Genomic DNA, 11,533 nt, shown 5'->3' on the forward strand with positions numbered 1-11,533 from the left:
GCGGGGCGGGGTGGGGGGCCGGCGAGCGGGCGGCGGCGGCGGCGGCGGCGGTGGCGGGGCCCGGACCGCTTTGTTCGCTGCCGCCGCCGCCTGCGCCGGCCGCGCGGATCAGCCATTTTAGCGAGCGGGGCTCCGAGGCACGGCGGCCGCCACCGTCGCCGCTGCCGCTGCCGGCCCGGCTCCGCGCCCTCGGCGCGCTGTTGCCACCGCCGCCCCCGGCCCCGCGCGCCCCCCGGGGGCGGCAGCGGGGGATTTCAGGGGCAGTTTCTTTCATCAGGAAGCTTTTGACAAAATGGAAGGTGAATTATGGGTGTCCGGGTGACCCAGCACGGGGCCCAGCCCGGCTGCCCGCTGCCAGCCCCGGGCTCCTCTGCGCCCCGTCCCGCCCCACCCGCGCAGCCACTGCGGGGCCCTAACGCAGCCCCTCAGCCGGTCCCTGCAAAGGGGAGCGCTTTAGTTTTACATGATGACCTTGGGTGTGGGAAAAGGAAAAGATGGCGGGAAGCTGGGGGGTGGGACAGGGACGATGACACGCCACAGCTGCATTTTTATTTGGAAACTTTGGAGAAAGTATTCCTGGCTGGACATGCGTTCCGCTTTACTGATGAGCAAGACTAGCCCTTTTGGCATCCCCTCCCCCCTTTAGATAATGACAGAGTGACAGATTTGAACTAACAGTACAGGGATAGCTGCTCACTTGCCAGATCACCTTTCTTGCAAAAGCCATTTTTATAAGCCAAAATGCATCAACAATAGTGAAATTTGAAATGTTCCCTATTTACAGCTCTCCCGCTTTGATCTTGTGTTTAGCAGCGGTGACAGTATTTTTGTCTGTAACGGAGCAGATAAACAGTTGACAGCTAGCCTTAAGTCATTGATCTCCCAAGCTTCTGTCATCCGCCTGCACCCCTACAACTGTGTCCTCCCCGCGTCCTTCCCACTTTGTGGTTGTAGTTTCCAAAACGTAGTAGCTCTGAATCGGAATGTAGCGCTGAGCCACCCCACTTGGGTCGGTTCCATTTGGAGAACTTGATCGCTCTCGCTCTCTCGGAGAAGTAACTCGCAAACCAGCGCGCTTCATGCTGGTCAAAAGTTAAATGACAAGCGACAGTGAAGCTGATTTCCTCCCCACTCTGCCTTCAACGGGCCAGTGGCATCAGGCATTGGGCGGGGGGCTGCTTCCTAACGGTGACCTTAATTTGGATTTTGCCCTGCCTTTGGTGTATCTTGTAGATCTGTTCTAGTCATTGTATTTGTTTTTCTTTGTCTCTCTTCCTTCATCCATCACAGTCAGGATGGCTAAAGGTGATCCCAAGAAACCAAAGGGCAAGATGTCTGCTTATGCCTTCTTTGTGCAGACGTGCAGAGAGGAACATAAGAAGAAAAACCCAGAGGTCCCTGTCAATTTTGCAGAATTTTCCAAGAAGTGCTCTGAGAGGTGGAAGGTACTTTTCTTTTGTGTCCTTCACGCTCGCCTTAGTTGGATTTCACACACAGGGTTGCTCACCTTCCGAGTAGCCCCAGGTGGCTCTTTTCTTCCTCTTAGGCTCCTCTTGCCTGCCTTTAGAATTGTGTGTGTGCTTTTATTTTTTAAAGCTGGACAAGGGTTTTAAGTCCTGCTCTCTGCTCCGAGGAATTTAACAGGTCCTGTTCTTTGCAGACAATGTCTGGGAAAGAGAAGTCTAAATTTGATGAAATGGCAAAGGCAGATAAAGTGCGCTATGATCGGGAAATGAAGGATTATGGACCAGCTAAGGGAGGCAAGAAGAAGAAGGACCCTAATGCCCCCAAAAGGCCACCGTAAGTGACCGTAGGGTTCAGGATAACAGCTAAGAGCTTTCCTTCTACTTGAAGGATTTTTAAGAGGACATGTTATCTAAAAATGTCAAGATACCCTGCAACGCATTCTATACTTAGAGCTTTAAGATGCTGTGCCAGGGAAATCCGATGTTAAGGCTGAGGTATTTGTGAGCCGTGTGTTTGTGGTGCTGGCCTGTTGGCCTTTCCGTTGGGAGCGAGGCATCCCAGTTCTGGGTGTCAGGGGCCTTAGGTATGTTTTTCTCCCCCTTCTCCAGTAACTGAGAGCCTGAGAAAGTAACGATGTATTTCTGAAGCATCTTAAACATTCTAGAACCTACAACTTTGTGACATTGCGTGTGGTAGCACACGTTTCTTCGCATGAGGGAGGAGTCATAGCGGTAGGAAGTATGTGAGGAACAGGGGATTTGGGCTTAAGCTCACATTTTTTCAGGCTCTCATCTCATTTATACAATTCTCTCCCCGAAGGTCTGGATTCTTCCTGTTCTGTTCAGAATTCCGTCCCAAGATCAAGTCTACAAACCCTGGTATCTCTATTGGAGATGTGGCCAAGAAGCTGGGTGAAATGTGGAATAACTTAAGTGACAGTGAAAAGCAGCCTTACAACAATAAGGCAGCGAAGCTGAAGGAGAAGTACGAGAAGGTGAGGTGGGCCCGGGTGTGCCCAGGCTACTCGGCTGCGTGGGCAAGCAGGCAGCCTCCCTGGGTGTGGGCGGGTCGGGGGTGTAAGGCTGCTTTGCTGGGCCGAGGAGCGAGCCTAGCGTGCAAGGGCCTAGCTCCCTACGAGACTGGCCGCAGTTGCCGGTGTTCAGGCTTCTCTGGCAGAATTTTGTCGTTGGGACAACTGCAGGCAGGCTTAAAAAGTTGGATACCGTGGGGTGCCGTGGGCGGAGAATTTGGTAGTCCTGTCAAACACCCCTTAACTTTTAACTTGGAGCCGCCGAGAACCAAACGCCTCAGACAGCAGCCCTGTCGTACTCACTTGCTGTCAGTTGTGAGGTGGGGACACAGCATGTTTCTGCCCTTTGCTCAGACAGCTGCGGGAGAGCTGGTCTGTTCATTTGGAATGTGTCCCTGTTCCTTACAGGATGTCGCTGACTATAAGTCTAAAGGAAAGTTTGATGGCGCAAAGGGTCCCGCCAAAGTTGCCCGGAAAAAGGTGGAAGAGGAAGATGAAGACGACGAGGAGGAGGAGGAGGAGGAGGAGGAGGAGGAGGAGGATGAATAAATAAAACCGTTGCTCTGTCTCCTTGTGAATATACCTTAGAGTAGGGAGCGCCGCCGCCGCCACCCCTCTTCTTCGAGGCGTGTCCGTTGCCCTCGTTTGGTTTAATTACACAATTGGGTCATATGGTCATATTGTAGTTTCTCAAAGTGCTCTAGAAATTGTCAGTGGTTTACATGAAGTGGCCATGGGTGTCCGGAGCACCCTGAAACTGTATCAAAGTTGTACATATTTCCAAACATTTTTAAAATGAAAAGGCTCTCGTGTTCTCCTCACTCTGTGCACTTTGCTGTTGGTGTGACAAGGCATTTAAAGATGTTTCTGGCATTTTTTTTTTTTAATTTGTAAGGTGGTGTTAACTATATGGTTATTGGCTAGAAATCCTGAGTTATCAACTGTACATATCTATAGTTTGTAAAAAGAACAAAACAACCGAGACAAACTCTCGATGCTCCTTGCTTGGCGTTGAGGCTGTGGGGAAGATGCCTTTTGGAGGGGCTGTAGCTCAGGGCGTGCACTGTGAGGCTGGACCTGTGGACACTGCAGTGGGCATCCATTTAGCTTCAGGTTGTCTTGTTTCTGTATATAGTGACCTAGCGTTCTGCTGCCATTCTTAGCTGTGGCAAAGGGGGGGTCAGCTGGCATGAGAAGTGTTTGGATCCTTTTTAGTTAAGTGCGGTAGTTTTAAACTGTTTGTTTTTAAACAAACTGTAGAACTCTTCATTGTCAGCAAAGCAAAGAGCCACTGCATCAATGAAAGTTCAAGAACCTTCTGTACTAAACACAATTTGCAACGTTCTGTTATTTTTTTGTATGTTTAGAATGCTGAAATGTTTTTGAAGTTAAATAAACAGTATTACATTTTTAAAACTGTTCTCTATTATAACAGTCTAAATTTCTGACTCACAGCAGTCTTACTGACAACCCACTCCAATGTATTTGGCGACTAGCCTCCCTGCACATCTGGTACCTTCTCTTAATGTGGCCGGCTTACTTAGGATAGAGATGAAGAGGCTACTCGAAGGTACTACGTGACTTTGTTTGTGTCTGAGGGGCACTAGGATGAAGTCTGAACTGCCGGATGTAGAGGCCAAGATAACTTGACCCAGGCAAGGGGGTGCAGAAAGGTGGGCGGTTACGATTGAAGCTGACTACTGTGTAGGGTTAATTTTTTCTTTTTTTTTTTTTTGGCCTCCCACCACCACCCTCCCCCCCCCCCATACCGTGGGGCCAGATTCATCGCTAACCAGCAAAAACGTCCCAAGGGTATGATGTATCAAATGTTCAGGCTTCTTCCTTTTCTCGTCGCCCCTGCCCCCAGTACATGTAGCAGAATATCACTGGTTCTGCTCAACAACGGAGGAGGTGTCTTGAGCTGCTGCGTCTGTCTCCTGGACCCCAATGAGGGGAAGGGTGGTGGGGTAGGGTACGGTACCCATTTGTTTTCCTACTTAAAGAAACCGAACACCCCAAGGAAGGTGGCTGGGGTCGCTGTTGCAGGCTGCGTCTTGGGCCACCTGTACTGCAGGCAGGCTGACGGGATCGATTGTTTCTAAGCATTACATGCGTCCTTTGAAACGTAGGATGGCCTGCCCACAGTTAGAGCTCATTGGCTGCAAATGTAGGGGGTTGTTAAATGTTGTTAAACTCGAAGAAGCTTGGTTTGTGTTTCAGTGGTTATTTCATGTTGGTGGACGGTGTCACATTTTGTCCCAGTTGGGGAAGGGGGTGATGTGATGGCCACAGCGGTACGTGGTGGCATTAAAAACCCTTTCTAGGGCTGACCCATCTTAACTGGCGGCAGTAACGAAGGGCACTATGTTGTGGGTGAGTGTTCCTGTTGCCCAGCACGAATACTCGGCTGTGTGTGTTTGAGGCTGGGAAGCACTCGGGAGTGTTGTAGTGACCTTACTCAGGAGAAAGCAGCTTTTTCTTAAAATTCACTATTTGCAAACTTGCGTGTCTGCAGGCTGTGTCCTCCCCACCCGGTCAGGTCCTGGATGGGTATGTCATGGTCATGGTCATCGGCCCAATCTCTAATCGGTATTCATAGCCATTCCTTTTCACATCAGAACTATTTGTCCTAAATGTGTTTTTCAAGCTCTTCTGGAAAATGACCACGAATTTAAAAACCCTTGGTCCTGAGGTTTGCCCAGGGGCACTTGTTCCAGGATTGCCCCTCTGCTTCAGCCATGCCCTTGTCACTTTCCTCCCAGCTGCTGCCTGGCATACGATGTACCAGGCTAAGATTTGGGAACTGGTCAACCTCATCAAATACGGAAGAGAAGCTCAACTTGTAGTCCCAAAGGACCGCGGACTTGCTAAGTGGTGTCTGTCTGGTTGTAACACTTTTGTGCTAAACAAGTGAGGGAGCTGCTTGAGTGATCTTTGACTAAGCAGACGGAGTCCTAAAGAGATTTCAGTTAAGGCCACTTGGCCCACATTTTCACCCCAGCATAAGGTTGCTCCTCTTAATGGAATGATGCTCTGTAGCTTCTTGGAGATGTTACAAGTAGCATGGTGTCACCATCTAAGGCTTCAGCTTAGCTTGATTTCTGGGCCCACGGTATGTGATCTCGCAATGCCAACCTGTTCCTTTTTTTTTTTTTTTTTTAATCAAAAGGACAGTACCTGCTTTCTCTAACCACCTCTCTCCCAACCCCCTCACCCCATTTTTGAATGATGGTTTAGCCTTTGGAAAGAACAAGGCTGTGATGTAGCAACTATTGTCTGTGTCTCCTGTGTGTCTGTTCTGTCACAAATGTATTTGGGGACATTGGATGCATTCATTTTCTGTAATAAAGTTTCTTAATCAGTCTTCCCAAAAAGTAATCAGTGGGCTGTCTGCAATCTGTTTGAGATACTGAACCTCTGTATTTTGGGTTGATTATAATCAAGGTTCTGGAAGTACAGGTTTTGCTGTAACCATAGGTCTGAACTGTTTAATGGAGAGATACCGTCAGAAAGGGCAAGTGTGAAGGATTCCAAAGCCCCCAGATCAACCCCTTCAGCCCGAGGGGTAGTGGGGGAGTTGACTCTGGAGCCCTACACCAGGATAAATATGCAATTTGCAGGATGCTAATGAGCTGCTGCTGATAAAGTGGCTGGGTACTTGTAATCAGCCAACCCTGCCAACCAGGGCCTCCTGAGGCTGAGGGTCAGGGCCTAGTTAGCTGACAGAGCCAGGCCCAACAAGGAGTTTTAGATGAGAGCTGTGGGGGCCACTTGCTCTTCTTCTTCGGACCCTGCCTTAGTTTTCTCTGGAACCCAGGGCTACTTGGGAGGGAATGGCTGGCGGAGCCAGCGTGGTAGCCCTAGGCTTCTCTTCCTGCTTCAACCAGAGCAACCCCTCACTCTGTTTTGTATCTTGAACCTCCTCCTAAGATTTTAGCTTAAAAAAGGAACTGGGATACAATATCAATAAAATAAACCCCAAACCCCACATCAATAGATACATAAAAAGTATTTGATAAAATCCAAGACCGTTTCATGATCAAAACAAAACAAAACAAAACACACAACTGGGAACAGACGGGAACTTGCTCAACCTGATAAAGAGCACTTAGGAAAACCCGCAGCTAATACACTCAGTGGAAGACTGAAAGCTTTCCCCCCCGCCCAAGTTCAGGAACAAGACGAGGGTGCCCAGTTGTGCCACTTGTATTTATCATTGTACTAAAAGTTCTGGCTAGGGCAATTAGGCAAGAAAAAACAAAAGCATCCAGACTGAATATGAAGAACTAAAGCTATGTCTTCACAGATGACATGATCTTATATATGGCCAATTCCAAGGAATTTCCAGATGAAACTGCCAGAAGAAATAAATGAGTGAGTAAAATGGCAGGATACGAGATCAGTATGCAAAAATGTGTTGTATTTCTATACATTAGCAATGAACAATTTGAAAATGAAACTAAACAATTCCGTTTACAATAGCATCAAAATAAAATAGTAATAATAAGTTTAACAAAAGTACAACATCTGGGGAAAAATATGACACATTGTTGAAAGCCATTCAAAACCTAAATAAATGGAAAAACCCCATGTTCATGAGTTGGAAGACAAGATTGTTCACATAGCAATACTCCCAGAATTGATCTGTAAATTCATTGTAATCACGATCAGAATCCCAGGTAGCTTCTTTGTAGAAACTGACCAAGTGACCTCAATTTTGTATAGAGATTCAAGGGACCCAGAATAGCCAGAGCAATCTTGGGAAAGAAGAACAAAGTTGGAGGATTCAGACTTCTTGATTTCAAAACCTCCTACGAAGCTATAGTCATCAACACACTGTGTACGGGCATAAGCCCACCACCTCCCCCCAGACCTGTTTTTCACCACAGCCTGCCTTCTGGAACTCTACCCAGGTGCCTTTTCTCACTCTCCATAGTCAGTTCCCGAATCCTGCCAAATGTATTTCCTAAAATATCTTGGATCCACCCCTCTTCTCATTCATGCTGTCCATTGTAAGTAAATATCTGTCTTCAAATTCTTCTATTCCCTCTTTGGGCTAAGCTAGAACTTGCATTTTCAGCCTTTGGCTCATCAACATCCCTCCAGGGAAATCTCCAACTCCGACACCATGGTTGGATCTTCTGTTAAGTCCCATCAGAGCTGGAGCGTTAGAGCCTAGAGACACGCTGTAGCTCAGGCCCTCACTTCCTTTCCGGACAAGTATGATAGCTTCCCAAATGATTGTCCTCTTTTCTCTCTTGCATCTACTCCATCCCCAGACCCTACTATAGCTACAGACACATAGACGGTGCTCAATATATGTTCACTGAATGAATGAATGAATAGGGACAGATCATGGGGAAGTTCAACAGGGGTAGACCTTGCAGGCCATCTTAAGAATTTTGAACTTTCCTAAGGTCAAGGGCAAGCATTTAAGAATTTTAATCTGTTCACGTTTGGGGAGTGGTAGATGGTGATATGCTCAGGTATGTTTTGTAATTCAATTACACTGGCATTTGTGAGAGGAAGAGAAGACACGGGAAGGGGCAAGAGTGGAAGCAGAGTGTTAGGATAAGTCAACTGCTACAAAGAGCAACCCTCAATTCTTTTTTTTTTTTAGCGGGAGAGAGAGTGTGAGAGTGGGGGGGAGGGGCATAGAGCAACCCTCAGTTAACACAATTCTTAATATTGTGACTTAACACAATAAAAGGTTTACATCTCACTGACATTACAGTTCCAATCAGATATTTGCCTGGCAGCCTTCCATATTGTGACTCAGGGATCCCGGCTCCTTCCATTTGTGGTGCCACCATTTTCAATCCATGACCTCCATGTCACTGAAGAATAGGCTTTACGATAAGGCCTGGAAGTGACATTTCATCCTTGTCACCCACATTCCGTGGTTTCCAACTGAACTGCAAGGGCAGCTGGGAGATGTGGTCATTCTATGTGCCCAGGGAGAAAATGAAATGGATTTGTGGACACATAGCATTGCTCTGCCATTGGGGAAGATGGGATAGGGGGTGGCTGTGGGAGTCTATCTAGATGACGTGCTGAAGGCTTGTGCAAGAGTGGTGGTAATGGGGGTAGAAAAAAAAAAGTTGGATTCAGGAGAAATTTAGGATGGCTGGGACTCACTGACGGGTTGGAGGATTGGATGTGGGGGCATGAGGAAGAAGGAGTTAAGAATGAGTCTATTATCCTCTCACTTGGGGCACTGGAGGGGTAGCGGAGTCTTTCAGTAAGACAGAGCCCCTGAAGAGAAGCAGGTTCAGAAGGGGTAACAGGTCCGAGCTCACATTTCCCCACAAGGGAAAGTTTGTAACTTAGAATCACAGACCATTCATGCTGTCAGCCTAGGCGTCTTTCCATTTTGGGATTAGTCTGGAATTTGCATTTTTCAGGGTTTTTTTTTTTTTTTTTTTTTTTTTAATCAGTTTCCCTCCAGGGAAATCTCCAGCAGACACCCTGGTAGGCTCTGTCTGCTATAGTACGATCTTACCAGAGTGTCAGAGCTAGAAATTTCCCTGGAGGGAAACTAAATCCCTTGGGCTAGAAGGGGGCTTCCCCCTTTCCACACTCACACTTCTAAATCTGTTTCTAAACTGGGAGCATTTGAGGAAAAGCTCAAAGAACCTTCCTGTCATTGGCTTCAGGCCTCAGTTGGTTTTTTTCAATCCACAGAGGAAATGTGAGATGCACATTTTCCTAGGCTGTGTATTTTGTTCCAGGCCTGTGGTGGGTTTTTGTTTTAAAAGTCTTTTGGAAGCATGTCAGCGGTGATACTGTGGCAATGTTGATTGCAACATTTGACAGTTCTCATTGCAAGATGTGTAGAACATATGATGCTTTTGTCCTCTGTCCAAGCCCTCAGTGGTTTACATGAAAAAGGGCTGATACTTCAGCGATGAAACATTAGCAGAAGGCTGAAATATGTCACTTAAAAATATTGGGCTAGCCATGATGTTTTTAATCCTCTTGTGCTGGAACCACTTTAAACTTCTATATCAAGAAACCCTCTTCTGCCTATATTTAATTTATGAAATAAAAGCAGCTGATCGAGTAGCATAATCCCCAAAGTTTCTACCTTGATTTAGGTATTGGAGATCATCCTAAGACTAAGAGGCCACACGGGATTGTAGTGGGAACATCAAATACCTAGCTCAGTGCCTGGAATGCAGGAAGAGTACAAATTCCCCTTCGTGGTGCTGCTCACCCCCCTCCCCACTCCAGGAATAAAAAGGTCTGGGTTCTAGAGAGGCTAAGTGACTTCTCTTAGGTTACACAGAGAGTTGGTGCTGGATTCAGATTGATGTCTGCTGACTCCAAAAATCTGTGTGATTACCCACGCTGCACATGGAGAATGCGTCCGAAGTCCCAAGTATCCCAGGAGAAGCTGAGGATCTGGAAGTCATGGCAGAATTAAAACTGCCTCGGAGTTAAATAAACAGCCATTGAAATACAGTTAAGTGGCGCTGATAGAAGTCAGCAGGGGGCTCCTAGGGAGTAAGGAGGAGGAGCAATTTTTGCAGTGCCCAATTAGGGAAGTCTTCCTGGAGGAGGGGATGCTTGAGCTCTTTGTTAAAGCAGGATTAGCTAAATGAAGAGGGATGGGAAGAGGGAATCGCACACATACACACACACAGAGTGCAGAGAAAAGAAGCAGCATAGCGTGGACTGGGAAATCACAAGCAGTTTGCTTGAATGGGAGGTGTATTAGTTATGTATTGCCGCATAACAAGTTACCCCAAACTTTAGTGGCTTAAAATATAACAGCATTATATTATCTCACGGCTCTTTGGGTCAGGAATCAAGACCTCTTGCCTGGATCCTCTGGTGCAAGGTCTTGGCTAGGGTAGCAGTCACCTCAAGTCTTTTCTGGAGGAGGACAGCTTCCAAGCTCACTCACATGATTCTAAGTAGTAGTTAGTTTCTCACTGCCTGTTGGTTGGAAGCTGCCCTCAGTTCATTGTCACATGGGCTTCTCCATAGGGCAGCTTAGAACATGGAAGCATGGAAGCTTGAATCATTCAGGCCGAGCAAGTGTGAAGAGCCAGGGAGAGAGTGTGTGTAAACAACAGGGAGGGTCACAGTTTCTTTGGAACCTAATCTCAGAAGTGAAATCCCATCAACTTTGCCACATTAGATTCATTAGAAACAAGTTACTAGGCCCAGGCCTCACTCAAAGGGAGGAAATTACACAAGGGCATGAATAGCAGGCGGTGCAAATCATTGAGAGCCATGTCAGAGAATTTCACTTGTGTTTAAATTTATAAAAGGGTACTATTTTATATGCATCTGTTAAGGCTTATTTGTTTCACATAAAATCACATCACAAGGAGTGATGCACATTGTCTGTGTTGCTTTAGTTCATTCATTTTGACCACTGTATTTCATTGCATATATATACATATATATATGTATATATATGCTATAGATTATTTATGTTCTCCCATGGATGGTTATTTGAGTGTCCTGGGGCTGAGAATGGGGGATTGGGGGGAAATGGGGAATGATTGCTAATGGGTTTTGGGGGGAGGGGTAATTAAAATGTTCTAAAATGAGATAGTGCTGATGGTTGCACAACTCTATACTAAAAACCATCAAACTTGCACTTTAAATGGCTGAATTATATGGCATGTGCATTATATCTCAATGAGGCTGTTGCAAAAACTCTATGATGATAAATTTGAAAAAGTAGAGGGGGGAAAAAGATGATTCGCTAGCAAATTATAAACTAGCAATAACGACCCAAGAAAAACTAGGAAACTTAACGACAGAAATAATCACTAACAGATTATAAAGGAAACTTAAAAAAAAAATAAAAGTCAGGTTGGCCAATAAGCACATGAAAAGATGCTCATTAGCCAGCAGGGAAATGCAAGTTAAAACTACAGGGAGTCACACTGCACGCCCATCAGAATGGCTAAAATAAAAAAGACAACACCGAATGGGGCCATAGAGCAAGTAGGGCTCTCATACACTGGTAGGTCCATTGGGAAAAGCGGCTTGGTAGCATTTATTAAAACTAACCAT

At 46.4% G+C, this 11,533-nt stretch overlaps 1 protein-coding gene across 3 annotated transcripts in view; it reads left to right on the forward strand.

The window, feature by feature from the left end:
- Window positions 1-5,861, forward strand: part of HMGB3 (high mobility group box 3) — a 9,653-nt gene extending 3,792 nt beyond the window's left edge. For all 3 annotated transcript variants that reach the window (XM_025862909.2, XM_025862910.2, XM_025862911.2), the window contains exons 2-5: window positions 1,291-1,445; window positions 1,661-1,800; window positions 2,287-2,461; window positions 2,906-5,861. In XM_025862909.2, coding sequence (XP_025718694.2) covers window positions 1,291-1,445; window positions 1,661-1,800; window positions 2,287-2,461; window positions 2,906-3,046 — 611 coding nt within the window. In that variant the 3' untranslated portion in view covers window positions 3,047-5,861. The remainder of the gene's footprint in view (window positions 1-1,290; window positions 1,446-1,660; window positions 1,801-2,286; window positions 2,462-2,905) is intronic.
- The last annotated feature ends 5,672 nt before the right edge of the window (window positions 5,862-11,533 follow it).

Source organism: Callorhinus ursinus, unplaced genomic scaffold (assembly GCF_003265705.2).
Source record: "Callorhinus ursinus isolate GAN/ISIS: 27379988/994484 unplaced genomic scaffold, GSC_fseal_2.0 scaffold84, whole genome shotgun sequence".
NCBI classification, from domain to species: Eukaryota; Metazoa; Chordata; class Mammalia; order Carnivora; family Otariidae; genus Callorhinus; species Callorhinus ursinus.